This window comes from Vanessa cardui, chromosome 18 (genome assembly GCF_905220365.1).
Source record: "Vanessa cardui chromosome 18, ilVanCard2.1, whole genome shotgun sequence".
Taxonomy (NCBI): Eukaryota; Metazoa; Arthropoda; class Insecta; order Lepidoptera; family Nymphalidae; genus Vanessa; species Vanessa cardui.
The window spans coordinates 5,069,403-5,091,658 of NC_061140.1; the positions used below are offsets into that span (position 1 = coordinate 5,069,403).

The 22,256-nt window shown below is 32.1% G+C and overlaps 1 protein-coding gene across 2 annotated transcripts in view; it reads right to left on the reverse strand.

Annotated features, from left to right (window-relative positions):
* Positions 1-368: 368 nt before the first annotated feature.
* The window catches only part of LOC124537418 (angiogenic factor with G patch and FHA domains 1), a 37,725-nt gene continuing 15,837 nt past the window's right edge, over positions 369-22,256 (reverse strand). Inside the window, exon 10 of one of the 2 annotated variants that reach the window (XM_047114255.1) lies at positions 369-1,157. In XM_047114255.1, coding sequence (XP_046970211.1) covers positions 984-1,157 — 174 coding nt within the window. In that variant the 3' untranslated portion in view covers positions 369-983. The remainder of the gene's footprint in view (positions 1,158-22,256) is intronic. The other variant, XM_047114254.1, reaches the window with a different exon arrangement.

A 22,256-nucleotide genomic window follows, 5' to 3' on the forward strand; every position in this document is an offset into this window, starting at 1 on the left:
TAAAAAAAAACGCATCAAAATCCGTTGCGTAATTTTAAAGATCTAAGCATGCATAGAGACAGACAGCGGTGAGTGACTTTGTTTTTAATTATGAAATGAAGAAAATCAGGTATTAAGCAACAATTACCGCCGTAGTTGTAAATAATATTTCTTTTGTTCTTCAAATTAAGCAACAATTCTGTCTATTTGATTGCGTTTAAGCTGTAAATTAGTTAGTAACTTAGTAGTTTTGATACCCTGATTACTTGCAGCGACTAATAGCAATATATTATCGCTTTTTGAAACCTGTGTTCTTACCACAGGGTTTTCAAAAAAATCCTACTGATATTTTTATTATTAAGGTTTATCAATGATACACTGCATTATTTACAACTCTTTATTAAAATATCAAGACTAGTATGTGGAACTACATTACAATGTTGTACATGAATTAATTAACGCATAATTAAATTATTTATCGTCTAGACACTAGACTTCTGTTTTAATTAAATATTTTTCATGAAAAAAATATGAAAAGTTATGAAAAATTATTTTGATGATATTTCATTTATTTGTATAAATAAATTATTAAGGACAGAATAATTGTTTAATCTATTATTTTAAAATCGATTTTATTTTTGTATTTGAAATAGAACGGCAGGATTTCAATTTGATCTTATCTTGTAATTTAATTACATAGACAATGTAAGTATTTTTTTGTCTTAAACCATGACGTCAATACGTTTCCACTTAGCGTAAATTATTCTACAATTTCATAAAAAAAATCTACGGTCTCATTATAAATTACGAGGAAAGTCCGGGCAGGTTTATTTATCATTTTAATATATTTCTCATTTATCATATTAAAATGAAACACAAGACGGATATATACATTATTCATACTTAATGACTGAGTGAAAAATTTATTATCTCTTTACATAACAATCAAATTAATTATTTTACAATGAAATTAGTCTTATTTTTGCACAAAAATCCCCATCCCCCTACTCTGAATCTTCATCCATTGGTTGTTGGAAGGCCTTGGCGGGAGGTTGGAGCATTTTTGTCCTGGCAGCCAAGCGGAGAGTTGCTGGTCCAAGGGTCTTGGACGCCATCGGTGCAGCCGGCGCGCTGCCTGCTCCCAGGCCTGCTTTACCATCATTACTGACGAGGGGTATCTAGTAGAAACATTGCATTATTAAATAGCTATTATTAACAGTTGTTGGGATGCAAACTTATCAACTCTTTGGTAATGATTATCATTAACTCACTATTTATATTACTACTATCAAACATCACTTTACTTTTATGTATGTAAAGTTACAGAGCAAATGGCATATATTAACAGCTATGAGGGATATTATTTAAGATTACCATTTTTGAAGATACAATTATGAAGTGTTTATAGGCGAACCACCAATATCAGGCATCAAGCCTATTGGCAATCAGACATAGTTACGTGCAGGACACACCTACAGTTTTGCTTCAAAATAACTCAAACAATGAAATCACCTTATCTCATTATTTTACAATAAATTGCTAACAATTTGTTCAGTTATCTTTAGCGACATACGCGTTTATTGTAATTTAAAACATAAACATATGAATACCTATGAAACCTATCGGAGAAATCATCATAATTATGCAGAATATATTTCTTATCTTTTTCGACTCATGTAACAGATATTAGCGAACGATTACTATTTATACAAATCTTTAATGAACATGACTTTGATGTACTGTCAGATTGACATGCATTTCGTATACACTTCCTTACACCGTTACAATTCCTTACACCGTCAATGTGCCACCAACCTCGGGAACTAAATGTCACGTCAATTGTGTCTGTAATTACACTGGCTCACAAGTATTCTATTTGAAACCAATTACTATTGTCCTATTTTATTACAATTATCTTATTATAATGTAGGTATTATTATTATAAAAAAAACCACAGTCTTCAACAGAAATGTATGAAATAATGAATTTAATTGAAACTAAATTCGAGAAACAAAAACATATCAATAAAAAAATATATACGCGACAGGAAGCTCGTCAATTACGTCCATCTGCAATGCCAATCAACTAGTTGTCATTAAAAATCGGTTAGTCATTCGACGCGAGACTGTTCCTATGACGGCGCAGACTGGCCTAACAGCGATAAATGCGTATAGTGAATTGAAAAAAAAAGGGGACCACCAGACCGTAAAAGGTCGGTATGTACGCGTCGATTACATTTAACGATAGACAGACGATTTTATTAGCGGTTCATTGTCTAGCGAGAGAACGGTGAACTTAGACGAGCGGAAGTCAAGATTTCCTGTGCCATACGCGTCTCGGGCCACGTCTATGATCCGCGGGTTCAACAGAACGGAGCAAAACAACTCCAAGTACGGCGACTTCAATGCCACTCCGATACTAATATTTGCCGCACGTATGCGTATCGTCTGAGGATTATTCGTTAAATTTAATCACCAGCGTCTAAACGATTACAATAATTCATTATAAATTATTAGCGATCGCGGGACGACATGGCGTCGGTATTATGACTTCTGGTTTTGCTTCGTATATTTCAAATTTATTACGAAATAAATGTCATTTGTCTTACGAAAAACAAATAAAAAATTTATTGGGTAGTTCGAATCAAATCCTCTGTTTTAATTAGAATAAATTTACTTTAAAAAAATAAAATTATGATTCTGCAATAAAAAAAATAAAAACCATCAAACTGTATTCACACAGTGCTTATTTCTTACGTCGAAATATATAAAAAGGAACAAGTTTATTATTAAGGTTGCATCCAAATACGAAATGCATAAAAGGCATCACATAAATGAACTTACATGATATATAAAATGCAAAATAAAACCAGATTTGACGAGAACCTCTTAATTTTGATGGCTGTTTTAAATTATACCTACCCACTGGATGATACGAGTGGTGTGTCTTAGCGACTCATAAAGACCATATCCGAGAAAGTTAAAAGCTTTATATAGAAATGAGTTATGACGCGGGCCCGCGGAGTCAACCTACGGTGATATAATTTAAAAATGCTAAGACACGGCGTCTTCTTACGTCTGAATATGGGCATTGTCGCTTTGAACACAAACAGGCCGTGGATGCGGGCGCAGTATACACGACTAGAGCCCGTCACAGATTATATATTTCTATTAGACGGTACGATCTTCACGTTATAGCTTCATCGAATGTAGACAACAAGAAAAAAAATCAGCCTCAGTTAGCTTCATTTTGATTTACTGCTTGTTTGATTTCACTACTAATAAATTAATTATAGTACCTAGTACAAGCAATGGCTCGCCCCTTCGCTTTCAATATTAGCTATAATATATTTGAAGAATTAATCTTATTTGTATTTTTTGTTGTCTGAAACGTCTCACGCACACTAAGACATCGTGCCTACAAGACACGTCTTGTAACACACTCATACTAATGTACACCGATACTAATTAATTTTACGTAGAGGGGCGCGCCTTCGTGAATAGCGATTGATATTTATTAAGCTTATAGTGGTTACAGATTATGATGGTACAATGTTACGGAACCATTTAACAAGTAATATTAACGTAGTCGAAGTAATCATTGAAGTTGCGCATGCGCAGTGTTAGTGCAAATTGTGACAACCATAATTATGAACACGAAAGTAACTATTCCTATGTATCAACTAATCATGATCAAACAGTTAGTATAGAATTTTGACATAGAAATAGGGTTATATGTCGTCTATTTGTCATTATCATATATGTTACTCATAGGGTAAAAGTATATATGCATTTACCGGACTAATGCATGTCGATACTAATATTAATTGCCTTCTTTAGTGAACAGAGATCACACAAGATTTTATATGTTTTGCTTGTTTTTTTTTTTAACTTTTTCGATATTTCATATATCTAAAAGTTATTATGTATTCTATTGCAACGGAGATTATATTCATAAACTACTATTGTAATAATCGCGGTCTGTTATATCGAATGAGTGTTTTTATCAAAATATTTTCCTTGAATTTTATGGGATATTCGAAACAAAATAATATTTGATATCGATAAAGATATTTGATATCTAATTATATTACGGGTATATAATTACTTGCTAAGAAATAGTTGTATTGTCTACTCCTGTATGTCAGTAGAGGCAATGGTGTTCGTCGCTGTCAAATAAACAAACAATAATATAATAATATTGATACAGTAATTATTTGATTAGTAACCGTAATCCGAAAAATATACCCTATATAAAATATATAATTGAATATTATAGGTATATTTTTCGTTAATTATATAAGACATTCATTAAGTCACATTAAAATGATTTCATAAAAAAATCATATAATTAATTATTATTATTAATAGAACAACTCACGAATCAATTTCAACTAAATTATATTTCATTTAACTATTAAGTACGACCCAATATTTTACAGCAGTAAATTCGTATAACATGTACCGAACTGTTTTTATTAACGCCTAACGTGTTCTAAAACAACACCCAATTTTAAAGACTTCAAAATGAGAACGTAATGACAAATGACGTGCATGTTTCTACATATTTTTATATTCTATGACTCGAGTAAAGAATCAGACGATGCAGTTTAGATCGACGATGCGCCCGCGCAGCGACTTGACGAGTTACCGACGATACACGCTGAAGATAGACGTTGTTCGCGGAGCACTTTGTAAATTAGATAATGCTGATCTTTGATATGCTCATTTTGATATCTTTATTACAGTAAACAAATGAGCTATTTAATTACATGTATATTACACTGAAATCACCCTCAGTTTAAAGTACCCAGGCATGATTATTCTAGGCAATTTTACGACTTTATTTAACTTCGTTGTAGGGCTTTGTACAAGCTAGTTTGTGTAGGTACCAAGCCAAAGATTTTGTATAGTATACAGACAAGGCACATAATATTTAAATCCCAAAGGTTGGTTGCGCATTGGCGATGTATACATTGGTTTATATTATTTACAGCGTCAATGTACAAGGGCAGCGGTTTCCACTTACCATCAGGTTTACAACGCTGCTGAAAGCGTAGGTTGGAAAATGAATATATACCATGTGATAGCATTTGATCGACCACTCCCAGGTCAGCTTACGATGTTAGCAGATATTATTGAGATGAAAATTTACCGGTACTTTGCCGACGGCGCTTAGATTGCTCTAATTTTACTTATTTTTATTTATTATTTCATCAGTAACTTATACACATACATGTTATGTTAATCTATAACCGTGAATCGAATCTATAATTTAATGTATACACAAATTAATTTTCTTAAGATACAGGCAAAATATCGAAGCTTAAAATTGGAAATATTGAATGAAAAGATGAAAAAAAAAATACATTAAAATATAAAAATATCTTAGCTCTACATTTATGAATAAAACGCAAACGAAATATAGCGCTGATATTTATAAAATGTAAGTCTAAAAAGCTGGACCAGTTCAAAGACGCGTTATAAATAATAATTATAAACGCTATATAACGAAAATATTATTTCAAATCAGACTATTAGATCACGAGATTAATTAGAGTCTACAAACAAACAACCAAACTGTTCACTTCTATATATAAGTATACACAACATATGTACAAATTATAAGGTCACCTATACATATATCACAGCCTAGTTATACATCTATATACGAACAACTCCAAACAGCAGTAATGACGAATGCACGCATAATGCAGTCTGATTAATGTGCGAGATAGTCCAGACGAGATGAGAAGGTCCCGTGCATAAATCAAATTGTACGACATCTAAGCGACGTGTCAAAGCAGAACCTAGACCTTCGTTGGATACGATCCAACGGACAGACTACTAACGATTGCAGTTATGATAAAATTATGAACATTATGTTCTCAGATATAAAACCTTTTTAAATTTAAATTTGGAACAAAACAAAAATCGTTTAAGTTGTTCATAGAGTCGATTGTAAATAAATAAATATTGAACAACATCACATACATTACTCTGATCCCAATGTAAGTAGCTGAAGCACTGTGTTATGGAAAATCAGAAGTAACGACGGTACCACAAACACCCAGAAAATTAATGAACTTTTTCGACATTGACTCAGCCGGGAATCGAACTCGGTACTCGGATTGGCGTACCCATGAAAACCGGTGTACACACTACTCGACCATGGAGGTCGTCAATTGATTGTAGTCGATTAAATCCTAAACGAATCTGAGGAAACTTTAAATTCAATCGAAGCAATAATAATCGATTCAATAAACGCTTCACCATCTGTTGATATTAGTTTATTAAATCGACATTTCAATCTTCTCTCCAATAGATAGCTTTTAAGTGTAGATATTTGAATATAAAAAGTAAATAGAGCCTTATTGTGATTTAGACTAGGTTTCTTAGACAGAGTTGTCCTAAGCAAATTTGATAAAACGGATCACATCAATACTGAAACACAATAATAAGAGTTACGTGTTATTAAACGAATTAACGAACATAATTTGAACAAGTTGTAAAGTTGTCTACTTCGAAATTTCTTGTTTTTAATTAGGTCGTATAATATTTGACAGTAAACAAGGGCTGTGTTAGAGTAGAGTATATGCCAGAGGATTCTGTGGTAATAATCAATATTTAGTATTATTATTATGTGACAAAAAAAAACAAAATAAGTACATAAATTGGTGATTGCAGTTATTTAACATCCAATATACATAAAAATAGTGATAAAACAAGTTTTTTTTGAAAACGTGACCGCATTCGAAGTGTATCCACTAGCCCTTAAAAATGAAGGGATATTTAATAAATAAATGTCACGCAATTAACTCTTGCAATATCATTGACAAGTAGCATTAATTGTCCGCGCTCCTCGACGTAATCCCAAAGTATCTCGAAAAATTTACAAGTGGTATTTCATTGAAAATACCTCGAAAAATATCTGACAATTAAGTCCATAAAGAACGTTCAGAAATACCGACACACGTACATAAATATTATAATTATTAAACTAATTACAATACATAATCACACTCAAAAGTTTTCGATGTAATTTCATATTAAGTCTTGGAAAGTCACATTGTCGTTCTAAGAATTTTTTTTATTGAGGAAATTTGTTCATCGAAATAAAATATCAAATTATTCGATAAATAAGAAATCATTATTTTATATTATCAGAAATCAATTTCCGAGAAAATATTGTTAGTGCATATCTTCGACATTGATTTTAAATAGATAAATTATATTCATTTTCCGACTATCTTTATACTACTATATACTAGCTTTATACTAGTACATATGCACGCTAATGAATTATAAAACAAAAGTCTTAAAGTAGTTAGGGTGGCTTATTTAATTCTAATTATTAATACAATGTTCATTATTTAATGTCATATGATATGATTATCTACGACTATTAAATATATTTCTTGATAAAACGTTGTAGCATTATTATTATCTCTAATACATCATTAATTCATTCAATCATTAATTTGCAGGCTATAAAAATAAGCAGCTAGCTAAATTCTAATCGAAAATGGTACTCTCGAGTTGTATAGATATTAAATTCGAACTGTATTCCAACTATTTCCTATATTATATTTGATTCCAGAGCTATGTAATATAGCTCATTTAAAAGCAACGAGAACTATCAGATATTGATAGAGAATTATATTATACAGAGCATTTTGTCGACTCCATTGCAGTCAAATAATCCGTTATGTACATTTAATTATCTATACCTAGACTGTAAATCTTTTTATACAACAATTAATTCAAATATTAATATTACAAAATTGATAAAAGGTATTCGTTCGACTGAAATTAATTATGAAAATATTATCGTTTTGCTATTAATTTAGCACATCGTTACATACTTAACGTATATACATTTATATTAAAAATAACTTTTGTTATTTTTCGAGAATTTATGTTATCGTTCCAATTCTGCGTTACAAATGTATAAAACTCACAATCCCAACTTCGAAGAGGAAAAAATTCATACATAGTCCCTCCTCAATGAAGTCGAAAATTCCTACTATGCTGTCATAGTGAGCATCTACCTACCGAAAGCAGTAACTATGCTAAATTTCAAGTCAAACACACGTATAGTTTTGAAGATCTCGTGACGAGTGTTATTTTGCCTTAATAGATAGAAAATGTTAAAAGTATTACACGCAATCTGTACAAAACTAAACCAATACAGTAGTTTCTACGTTTGGTTATGATGATGTCATCCTGACCGATTTCGGTCACGTCGCCGATTCTCAACGAGAATAGTCAACTCCGTAGGAGATATTATATGTTCGAGTACGTGTCCAAACATAGGTGCACTCTCTATTCCTTCACAATTATGATCTGATCGGACGGTAATACGACACGACTAGAGACTAGTCTAGACTAGACTAGTCAGGCTCAGGTTAAACTGTTTTACGTGCTTTCCGAGGCACGGGTGTACGATGCTGTTACTGAGCATTTCTTGACAGAAAACCTCAATGACTTTTTATGTCTTAACCCATGATATAAAACGAACTCGTTCTGTTGTATTGTATAATAATATCCAACACGATTATGTATTATTTTCAAAAGACTCGAAATATAATAATTTTATTATATAAGATACTAGTAGTAGATTAAGGGTGTTAGTTCCCATGTGTTAAGCAAAAATCAACCAATGTTCTTTCTTAAAATTCAAGTTTGCTTCATACCAAATTTTATAAAAATCGGTTCAGCGGTTTGGTCGTGAAAGAACGTCAGACAGACAGTGTTTTTCATATTTATAATATTAAAAATAGATTTTAAAAAGATATATATAATTTTATTACATAAGATATAAATATATAAAAAGTAATTTATAAACGTCGATGTTGTAAAATAGCAGCGGTGTAACGATTGGGAGTTTATAGCGGGAGTGAACACTAATAGTAAGGCTTGGCTCGCGTGGTGTTTCCACATCTGCATACGAATTGCAGTTCTTGGATATTTCGTTTTACGAGCATCGCTGGCCGCGTCGCGAGCCGCACACAAATGTTCATGTCGAATGACCGACAAGTTAATACTTATGCTTTGATTGATGGGACGGCTTTCGAGACTAGACGATACACGATCGTAGGTATTGTGTACTTTTATATTTCATTTCATTTATATTTCGGACTTATATGTTCTTTAACGTGGTATTGTACGTGTTTAATTGAATGTTATTTTTTATATTGTAGAATATATATTATCTATTGTTGTAATCTGTGTGTACACGAATAGATGTAAATGGGGTAGGCATAGATTGTCGCGCTGTTACTACACAAGTAAATTCTATAACAAGTAAATCAATTTGGATGTATTGTATATTACCTCACCTTTATGTAATTGATGGAATGCGTTTGCATAAAAAAAATAGAATTTTATCGTATGACTTATGATATTATAATTTTCGAATTATACACAAGGAGTACGAGACAACAGCTTTTAAATTCTTCCTAAAAAAACATATTAAGTAATTTGTTTAGCTGATTGTTATATCAAAATATTTAAAACGTATCGAACTTTCATTGTGATTTATTTGTTTTAGTATTTCTAGTACACTATTGTCGGTGTCACTATTGATATTAAAGTTATTTGATTCTTCTAATTCGAAAGCGTAGTAAAAATAATTTGTCTTATAGAAATTCGTTTCACTGTCTTGCGGACTGTATCAATTTTTAAAGCCTGCGTTGACCAATACATGCCTTTCAAAATTCTTGAGGATTTCATTCAAGACAGTATTCTTGAAGCTACTGAGGTTAAAATAATATCTGCCCTTGGTGGCCTTCTCAAATTTCTATCTTGTACATAATATTCTTGGCACAATATCTTTAATTCCATTATTCGAAACTTATTCCGTTTAATAAAAGTAAAATTCTCTATTAACGATCAATAAAACCATACGCTGTGAATGAAAACGACCCATTTCAGAGGATCTTTATGTTAATAGTTTTTATAAACCGCCTACGATATTAGCACTGTCCACGTGATCGGTAAAGCAAATATGATATGTCATATTCAATAACCAATAACAAGCGAACGAGATTAACATTTAACGACTTAGCACGTTCTCATATTTAAAATTTAACTTTAAATGAAAAATATGAATATCGGTATTTTTTGTATCAACTGGCGGGCCTATTCTGTCTGAGAAGTAACCACTAAATGATTATTCTAGAGCCAAATATAAATACTTTTTGTTGCTGTGATTCCGATTTCATGTGACCTAAAATCAATGTTTGTTCTTTAAATTGACTTATAGATCCTCTTATAAAGATTCTATGGGGAACGACAAGAATCTCAGTACGTATTTACTCTAATGATAAATTTTTCCCACTTTTAACATAACATGAATACGATTTTCTTAGAACATATTTAATATATTTTCTCTATGTTCACAGGAAGGCATACAAGGAAATGGGTCATCAGTTGATAAGTACTCATTGTCAATATACATTAGTACTGTAAGAAATAATAATCATTCCTTACCGACCATTGGAAATAAAATGTTCTCTGCGGCTGTAGTTACACGGGATTACTCCCCTTTCAAACCGAAACACAATAATGCTATGTATTGCTCACAATAATGCTCTTTTGCGGTAGTATTAATGATATGTGGCTTTCTTATCTTACCAAAGCCCTATCAACATGAAAATTTCTTTCATTGATTTAGATGATTCTGATAATGGTATCGTGAGAAATCTCTTATAAAATTCACCAATAAGAGGGAGCATAGTAAGGTCCATTTCATTTTCCATTGCACCAATATCTTGATGAAAGCGTTTACCATGCTCACTGGTAACTACCTCCATATTTTCGGGTATTTTTAACCTGCTATCAGGTCAAAGAGACTTCTTTGGTACAAAAAATCATTAAAGCAACTTCCTCGATTTAATTTTAATTGTCTTGGGTCTACGATTAGATAATTGGCAGGAATGCTGAGGTTTGATTACTCATGAAACAGGAAGCGGTATTTAATACCTGATATAGATCTTCAAAAAACCTCATACAATTCCGTCAGAAAAAACTATCCATCGTATGATTCACTCCATTGGAAGACCAATTGACAATTTTAGAAACCGACGGCGTATCTTGATGATTCACATCGCGGTTAAAATAGGTCAAATTACACTGTGCCCATATGTTACAGTAAATAGTATATATTCTCCAATAAGTTTAAAAATAATTAATCTAGATATATATTTTGAGGTAACTGCATGTTCAGACATTTGGCATATCACTCGGGGAAATACAAATATTTTTGGTATACCAAAACTGACTCATAATTGAAATTTATTTACGTGATGCATCCTTGTTTGGACCAAAAATCCATCATACGTGGACCAAATTTTAACTGAATATTTTTTGTACAATCGACACACTGTCTGTGACAGATGGATAAACTCGTGAGATTCTATAAAATTTCCGTTTTTTATGCGTTCGAGTATAACCCTAAAAATTTAACTCAAGACAAAATTCTTATTTTTTCGTTTTCAGCCACTATATCAAAATCCATCAATTTTTTTTTTATCATTAGACAGCCTCATTATGGGGACGATATGAACCGATTCAGACTTTTTTTTGTGTTGATTCGAGTAACTAAATATGGAGCCCTATTAGTGTCATTTTTAGTGCCAATATTAACGTGATCACTAACCATCTGTGGGATGGCATATAAAGATTCATTAATTACCTTTTACATTTAAATTCAAAATAGTTTCCTTTATTATTATATTTAGGTAAAAAAATGATATCATAACCCCTTAATTACGATTTTAATTAAGTACATAAAAGCTATAAACATCGAACAGTTTTTAGCAGTAGTAAAATCAACACTAAAATCATTTTTTTTTTATTTTGAAACCAATTTCGTTTTTTCATATACGGAGTTCGCATCTTATCAGAAGTTTTTGTAACACAAGGCATTCGCTCAGAAACATTTAAATTGAAACTTTACGATTGTTTTTATCGATATAATATTCGCGCCAGTCGTGTAAATAAGTACGTATCGTTCGAGAATGGACATGGAACTACGAACAAACGTCGAATTTATCTAAGTTATATATTTTTTAAATTCATTTACAGACGTACGAAATAAAGCGTCTATTTTATATACTCCTAAACGTCATCGTAACTTCGTAATGCGTTTGATTGGCCATTGACAGTTCGGATTTCTTGTCAGACGTGCCTTGTATAGTACGACACAACTCAGATGTAGCATAGACAAATGCAATAATACCAATAAAATAGCTTCCGATCGCGCCATTCGACGCTATCGACGCGATAGATTCTCGCGTCAGTTCAACCCCAGAAAGCAAGTGCATGTAAATCGAGGAGTCAAATTAACGAAAATACTAGGTCATATGATATTACAAGTTATCACGTTCGTGTAAAGATCATATTCACATAAGAAATAAATATTGAGAATTTGGGATGGCGTACTTAATTCGGATGTGATCGGTTTTACGAATTTTGCCAATGCTACATCTAAGTTGTGTGCACTATACAACAATCTCATGAAGAGATCGGTTTATGGTACCAAAGAAAATAATACAACACACTTTATTGACTAAATATATGTATATACTAGCGACCCGGTCCGGCTTCGCACGGGTGCAATGCTGATACTAAATATACTAAAAAAAATTTTTATTTGTTTCTTTGCTTTATTGTCCATGTATTGTATACAAAAATCTTTTTTTTTTTAAATGTATAGGCTAGCGCTTGACTGTATCACACCTGATGGAAAGTGAGATACAGTCTAAGATGGAGCGCGCTTGCCTAGAAGGTGTCTATTCACTCGGGACTTGAAGGTACCCATATTGTATTGTAGGTATTCCAACCTTCCTCTCGAATACCTTTATTTATTTAAAAAAAAAGCCGCTTCAAAATAAGCTGTGTATGTTTAAAGATCTAAGCATACATAGGAACAGCGGTAAGCGACATTGTTTTATACGATCGAATTATACGTATGCAGCTCAAACGTACGTACTAAATAAGATAATACAAACATTACTAACTGATACTCATATGAATTACCTACTTTGAAAATAAATGGGTTAATGAAAGGAGTACGTTTATGTATATTATTTCGCGGTCTTTCTTTTTTTTTTACTATAATTATTGGTATCCTTGTAGTTTACATATTTTTTTAATTTGTTCTGTCGTGTTATTTTGGTTATTTTGTTTCGTCACGAATTCAACATTAATTTACATTTGCATACAGCTCTTTATTTACGTCTACAAATTTAATTACATTTAAAAGTAGAATGATATTTCTTTTTCTCACATTTGCGTATTTGTTGTGTACCAAAGACTATTATCGTGGACGTGGTGCCAATAACATACAATTTGTTCTTTTTTTTAATATTCAAACTATACAGACAAACGAATGGTAACACAGGTACGTCACTTCCGCTCTTAACCACTGTCTATGCAAAAGAACATAGCTACTTATACCTTCAAAGAACTGGAAACAACGGTTTCTATCACGCATCTCACGATGTCCCTGCAATTACACGGGTTCGCTCATCCTTTACACGGACACACATGCTACAAGCAACGCAATATAAGTACTATTATACCTTGTCAAAGTACATTTTGAATATAACACTATTAACGTTTAGTTGAAATTTGACAAAGTCTATGGAATTTATTTATTAAGCCTTTCTCATACTTTTAAAAGACCCGTACCTCCAACTGATATTTTAGATCGTCTTTAGGCTAAGTTATAATTAGGGCTAGGATGTATGTTACTAGTTCTATATAGAGAATTTGTTGGATATATTTCAATATAGGTACATCTCTCTACTGGTTAGAATTGTAAGAGCTGGTGATTATTCCGTATCTGATTACAGACTGTTATAACTAGATCACTTAAAACATCTATTAGTTCGAATTCGATATTCAAACGATCGTAAATACATTGAATGATTTCATACATATGATAATTTAATGTATGATCTGATATTATAAGCAATGTGATAAGTGAATGTCAGTTGCAACTCGCGTATCAACTTGTAATGGTACGTCCACACGACACAGACTTGGCACAGACTATTGTCATACAGATATCTGCGAATCTTATAAGTCTGAGTTTCAGTGGTAAAATAATAGATTTATTGCCTTTAAAAATGAAAACAATTAATAATCATTCACTGATCAATTATTTTGCTCCAAATATAACGTAGATATACAGACTTTCAACTTTCATGAATAGCTCCGACTTTTTAGGCTCTGACTTTTTAAATACACCGACTTCTGTCTGCCCTGCTAAGTTGCACAAACTTCACTGTGTCAAGTTTGTGCCGTGTGGACCAACCATAAGGAACGCATTCTGAAGACCACTTTATAACCTGACATTCGCTTGTTTCAAAAAGATAATCTTAATACATGCTGATTGCTACTTAACTATAGTAGTCTGCTCTTATAACTATAGTAGTCGGTTATAAAACTACAACTTCTTTACAATTTTTGTCTTTTTTTTAAGAGTATATATTTAGAGGTGGTGTTAAGTGAATATCAATGGCGGTGTAAGAAATTTTAACCATTCCTTGTAAATCACCAACTTGTGGATTTGACTCACTCATCCTTCTAGCCGGAATAAAATAATTCTAAATATTGCTAGTGGATAAGTAAGTGTAATTTGTTAAGGGCAAATATTCCAAGCTGAAACAGAGCCGCTTTCTGTAATCCTATGGCGTTGAAATTTTACATGTCTGTTTGATAATTTCGTAACAGCAACTATAACTACTCCAGACAAATAAACTCATCCATGATCAACAGTATAGGAACATATTTTTATATTTAAAATCTTGATTAAAAAACATTTTTAATATCGAATATAAACTAATATACCAAACTATTTTTTTTATATTTTATCAATTTACGAATCAACTAATTAAATTTTATTTAATAAACGTAAACTTTTTGATTGTGCAAGAACACTTTTAATGTATTCAGATTACGTTTAATGCGTTGAGTAATAAAATAATTTATTTTTAAATAAATCTATAATAAATTGCTGATTGAAGTTGGTACGCCGTAATTGGTATGAAATCAATTTTTACCGTTATTAAATAAAACCAAGTCATTACATATAATATGTAATATTTTTTCCGTCCGCAGACATCAGATCTGACATTCAGATTTGTTAAATAATTTAAAAGAAGATTATTTAAATTTTATTAAATTATTCAAACAAGTTTAACCATAGCCCCAGTTAACACATATTATACAAAATACAAAAATAAATACCTATAATGGTATATGTTAGGATACTTTAATTTTAGGAAGTTAATAGGTGTCGATAAATGAAATAAAAAATATTATCTCAATACATTAGTGTGTTAAAGTATTCCTTGTTCTGGCGATGAGCGAATCAAAATTGAATTAGAACTCGCGATCTTATGCCAAGAGCTATGCGTTCTATTCACTGGTACACCTCGACTCCATTTCATTATATATAAATAGCAATACTCACGGATTCGTGACACTTGCATCGCGATACACAAAGTCATTCATTCTATTATGTCATGTATACATATGTATACCTTATACATACATATGATGGTATATAACTCATAAAAGTCGGTACGACACATATTCAAGCATAATAATCGTAAAGTAAAACACAAAACTCAGAGCACGTAATATATTTTCGGCTGAAATGTTTCAATCAAACGATCCAAATATGTCACTTAAATTCGATCTTGATTAACTGTTACAAGGCCCAAATGTTGCCATTGTAATGAAAACAATTTCTTCCTCGATAATCGTAATTACAACTCTAAATAAATAAATAAATAAATATAAATATGAGACAACATCACATACATTACTCTGATCCCAATGTAAGTAGCTGAAGCACTTGTGTTATGGAAATCAGAAGTAACGACGGTACCACAAACACCCAGACCCAAGACAACATAGAAGACTAATGGTAATCTACATCGACTCGACCGGGAATCGAACCCAGGACCTCAGAGTAGCGTACCCATGAAAACCGGTGTACACACCACACGACCAAGGAGGTCGTCAAAATGATTCTAAATTTAAATTTCACAATTATTCAAACCATATATAGTTTTTTTGAAATATGAACGAAACTTACATTATTTATCACCGGATATAATACACGAACGTTTGTTAAAATTTACATATGTATCGCCCACGCGTCGATTGCAACATTGTAGTGTAGTCCCGTTCCGATGACGTACGTTTTAGCCGCAAGCGTGATTTATGAAACAGGCATTTGTTAGATAAATTGGACTTTAAAACATTTTTTTTATTCGTAATAGGAGAGCAGATGGGCATGAAAATAAGTGCTTAATTCGTCGCCAGCCATTGGAACTAGCGCTTGTAATTACACTGCCTGACAAACGCATTGTATTGCTGTCCGGCGGTAGAATAATTGAAGGGTGAGTGATATAACTAGACGGTTGCACAAAACTCTTGCAACAGTAAATTACAATATCTATAGATATCCAGCTAAAGATATTGTAATTTAGCTGGAAGCCATACTGCTTTCCTTGAGTGTTAAGTGAATTATTTACAAAGTCGCAAGTCCGCAAACTAGTTCACGACCCGTTGTAAACGGTGCATAATTGGTAAAACCGTACACTAATATTTATCCAACAATTATAGGTAAAGTGTATTTCGTAAAATATGTAATTACGTCTAGACTACAACTTGTATTTATTTTAATGTGAAATTTTTAAATGTACGGCTCTTTAAAAGTATCATCGAGGAAGCTCGTCTTTTGACTTTTAAATTCATATTTTGTAATTCATATAAAGTAATATTTTTGACGGTATCAGCGTATTATATTTTATATTTAAATCGTGCAAAGCAAATGGAAAGCGTCGCGGTAGATTGATGGTAACATTTAGTAAAATTTTTGAACATTCATTTTATACCTTTTCGACCGGTTAAACAGCAGTTTCACTAAAAATAAAAAAGGGTGGATTTTAAGACTTCGCATTTTTGAAGTCCCAAAATAAAGTTTATTGTCAGCGGCGTGGGATGGGATGGAGCGCGCGTTTTTTTTTTTACAGAAATAAGCTGCTTCACGCGAGCCCACTTTTCATATAAAAGCTACATACATCGCGTCATTTATTAGCAACATTGTATGCGGGTAAAAATTTCGCGTGAAATGCCATTTGACGTGTGCGATTCGTAAGCGACTCTGAATGGGGCTCGCACAAGCATCTTTGAAGCGGCAACGAGTGGGGCGACGACGGTGTTTGTTATTCACTTATTCGCATTGTCAACAGCTAATTATGCAGGCTGAAGTTAAAGGCACACACTTCCTTTGAACTTTTTTTTTTCTTTTTTATCTGCATAAAAAATCAAGGGAGGGAATCTATTGATCGCGGGCTATTGATTTAAAATCACTTATCGTAGTGAATGGTTCTCGTTCAGTATTTCTTTTGAAATATAACTGACGTCGGTTCTAGTAAATGGCATTCTCCGGCAACCCGTTACACTTGAATAGAACTACTTATTATAATTGCATTGAAATCTAGTAAATCATAGAACTTGGACTGTACGGGATACGTCTTTATATTTTATTGTGTTTTATTTAACCGCCAGTCGCGTAAGGGTATCGATCCAAATTTAATTCTTATGGGAATAAATAACGCACTTTTAATCGATGAATACCATCTATAGTAACTATAATATAGATTGCATAGTTTTGTGTATTGCCAATAAATTTATTGCCATATCTAAAATAATTCAAAGATACATAGATCTCATAAATTGTAATCCCAATTAATAAGTTTCTTAACAGCTGTTGTCAAACCCTGCATTAACGAAAGCCGGACCGACTGTACCGTTGAAGAGTTTCAGCATAATATTATGAGGTACGAGCTGATTTCAATTTTCAAACAGAAGAGTCGGTATGTCATGTTGACACAACACTCACAATTGTTTGAAATTCTCGTCCGAGGCGACAGCGCTGGAACGAGATAAGTACCCGTTTATATTACAAGCTAGTGACCCAGCCTGACTTCATGCATGTGGAATTTTAAATTTTTTATTTCTATTTTTTTTATTGCTTTCAGTTTAATCACCTGTATGAGGCTGATAATGGTGAAATTTTTCATAATCTTTCGTGTTGGTGACTGTCATTTGTTTTAATTTTTGAAATCGAAGCAGTAATAGACTCTTATTCTCATCTAGGGCTTCAACACAAGGCAAATACATTTTATTTTTGTTTATAGTACACGTAGATAGGTTGACCGGGGACAGCTGGTGGTGACCCCGCTCATAGATGAAGAAATATTAAACATTTCTAACATCGCCAATACGCCATCAACCTTATGAGTTGTTACACTGTTACCATTCAAACTGGAACACAAAAATTGTAATCATTGCTGTTTAGCGGGAGAATATTTGATACATAATAATATTCAAACATGGAACGAATAAAAAAAATGTGTAAATATTATTCATGTGCGGTTTGTGTTCTATCTATAGACAGAGATTGTTTTACTAAGGTAAGTACCGAATTTCTGTCAAGACAGACTTTACTGGACAACTAGGTAATATTGCACAAGAGTGTACGCAAACATAGATGCACTCATAATTCCCTTAACGTACTAACTACTAACAAAACGTTGATACTATGTGTGTATGTGTGCTTATGTTATTTTTATTGTTTATATATATTCTTAAAGAGGCGTAGTACCATTGTAGTATAATGTAGCGCTTTTGTCAACGTCGCGTCAGCTTCTGTTTTGGTGATACCTAATATATGGATACTTGATTGATTTTGTGTTTTAATTGGTCATTTTATGATCACAACAAGGAGGTCTTCCTCCACAATAAACAATGTCTATTTTATCAGCGTACAGAGTAATAGTAATTATGTAAATACAAATATAGATAAAACGATTAATTCTTTCTTTAATTAGATTATACTAAAAGCACGATTACAAACAATTAAATCGTCCGCATCCGTTCGACTTTAAAAATGTATTCGAATTTAACACACAGATAAAACAAAATGATTTAAACGGCGATTAATGTTTTCTTTCGTTAACTATGATATAGAAAATTTTATGCTTGCTAGATATTTGTTTTTAAGTATAGATTATGTGTTTAAATCTCTCTTATATCAGGCTGTCTGGAAGAGTAATAAAATAAAAAGTCACCTGTTGTGTAACGTAATTGTTTATTTTGTTAAACTATTTTAAGTGTGCGATGTAGAATAAATTATAATAAAGGCAATTTGGATGCGTCCGTCGCCCCTCGGTCTCTAAATAAATACATTATTTAATATTTACTTTGTAAAGTATGTCTATAAAAATATGTTGTAAGCAATTGTTTTAACAATAAAACGACATTAATTTTTTAAGGGGTCTCGAGACCTTTAAACTGTTTTAACGAACCATGCGACAATAACGATGCAATGGCTTATATGTTTTTTTTAATAACGACTAGGTCGTGATGCCACAGTAATTATGACACGTGAATCTAAGCAGAACAACTGAAGAAGCGGGTTCAATTCCCGACAAGATTCATTTTCAATAATTTACCTCGTACTCGCGAAAACGTGAGGAAATCTGTGTGCATTTGTGTCTAATGAAAAATACCCACAAGTGTACCCAATTATTGGAACATTCTTAGAGTCACGCTGTTACTACAGTAAAATCGTTTAGTCATTTTCATATGCCACGGATAATTATTTATTATATATTAGATGATAAACTAGCTTCGATCGTTTATTTACTCCTACTTTTTTAACATTTATATTTTCTAAATAAACAGTGAACAATGAAAATTTTATAAATTCTGGAAATCGATTTAAATTACGTTCAAGTGAATATTCGAAAAGTTTTGTCAAACGTGGCCGATCGTTGAACTGTCACGAATAAAAATCATTTTTTTTACGATCTATAATTGTGGATAGTTTTCGAGCGAATTATCGTAAACCTACACGTATTATTATTATAAATAGTTGAGATAGTATAATAAGCGCGATTTTCAAATGTACATTTTTAATAAAATATAATATAACACTGGGTCTCATTCTGAGCGCTGAGCCGTCATGTTACTTTTAGTTAATGGGGTTGATAATGCAAGTCACCACGATGTGGAAAAGTGCATCGCCAGTTCCCAGACAAGCGGACCGTGTCCTCATGTCTGATTTATGCATGACTTTATTTATGAGTTATTAAATTTTTATTCTGATTAGCAATTACTGGTAAACAAAATGTCAATATATTTAACGTTTGCTGGGGACCGTGTTAAAATTAATTAGTCGTATTTAATTTATACGAATTTTTATTTTATCGGTCTTTTAAAATGAGTAACTACTGTCTACCGCACATACTGCTTTTGTACGTAGCGTTAAGTACATTTTTGTTTATTATTACCATGTAAGTATTCAATACAGTATATTCTGTAATTATATAAATGTGACAACATCACATATGAGACAACATCAGATACATTACTCTAATCCCAATGTAAGTAGCTAAAGCACTTGTGTTATGAAAAATCAGATGTAACGACGGTACCACAAACACATTACTTTTCTATGTTTGGGTCTGGGACCCAAGACAATATTAGTTTTTAATGTTGTCTTGGGTCAATCATAGAAAACTAATGATAATCTACATCGACTCAGCCGGGAATCGAACCCAGGACCTCGGAGTGGCGTACCCATGAAAACCGGTGTACACCACTCGACCACGGAGGTCGTCAAATGGTTAATTAGTAATTGCCAGCTTATTTAATTTCTATCAATGAAATCTTGTCTTACTTATGTATTTATTATCTAGCATACTATTATCGACCCGACTCGCTCGGCCTTAAATTTAAAAAAGGGAAGAACTCAAGGAATAAAAAAATGTATCGTATAACCCTATAAGCTACAACCTATGGACGACTTCCATTTAAAACATTATTTTAACCATATATAAATTAAAAGAATTTCGTAGTCGTTGTTCTGCTAATATTATTTTTTACGGTCGCTTGAAAGATATATAAATCGATGCACCGCAACGCCATCTAGTAGCGAGTATAGAAGACGGTATAAAACTTTCTTTTCTCAGCTGAAAAATACACATCGTTGCCAATTTTCACGGTGATCGGATAGATGGAAAACATGGAAGAATACTTAATTATTTCAACAGAGACGTTTATTTTTATTACTTTAATTTTTTTTATTATTAGATTTTGTATTGAGTTAGGAAATACTATATTTTTTTATAAAAAATATTATAATCGTCATCGAAATCACGCGATATTATTGGTCGCGAGTATGAATAGTCTGTAGTATTCATTGTGGATTTACGAAAAAAATGGCGCTTTGAACGTCGAAGAAACTGTTATATGAACTTTGGAAATAAAATTGTAGTGGATATAAGAAGTTAAATTGAATGTTGTGTAATCAATAGAAATATAAACATCAAGAACTGTTAGTAGCGCAATATAGCAGAGCTATTAAAATTGTGTTGAATATTTAAATCTATCATCTATGTCTGTCTAACTATGCATCTATCTGTCAACATCACAATTTTATCAACTGTTTTTCGTTCGTTCCATCGTTTAAAAAAAAATGTTCATATTACGTAAGATAGTTTAAGTATTCCACATGAAGATAAAATGCATGAATGGCGAATTAAGAGATACGTCTCTTCACTTGTCAACTCACAGTGGAGTACCGGAAATGAATTATTGAAGTATTCAATGGTGATGATTACGGACATCTTTGTTTAAAATGACGTTAGCGATGATTTATATAAATGATATATATATATATATATATATATATATATATATATATATATATATATATATATATATATATATATATATATATATATATATATATATATATATAATTATTATTGTTATAGTTTCCGGCCTTTTCGGTTTTTCGGTGGTACATAATTTGGAATCGCTTATATTTTCTAAAGTATCCGTACGAATTACATAGGGTAAAGGATAATTTTATTTATCTGAAAAAGGTTTAATAGTTTATTAAGGAAAAATAACCTATTTTTAGATTGTATTCATAAAATACTTATTATGAATGTACCATAGAAGATAGACACGTGATATCACGGACTTTTTGTATTCATTCATTGTTTATTTAGACGACCTCCATGGTCGAGTGGTGTGTACACCGGTTTTCATGGGTACGCCACTCTGAGGTCCCGGGTTCGATTCCCGGTCGAGTCGATGTAGATTACCATTAGTTTTCTATGTTGTCTTGGGTCTGAGTGTTTGTGGTACCGTCCTTACTTCTGATTTCCATAA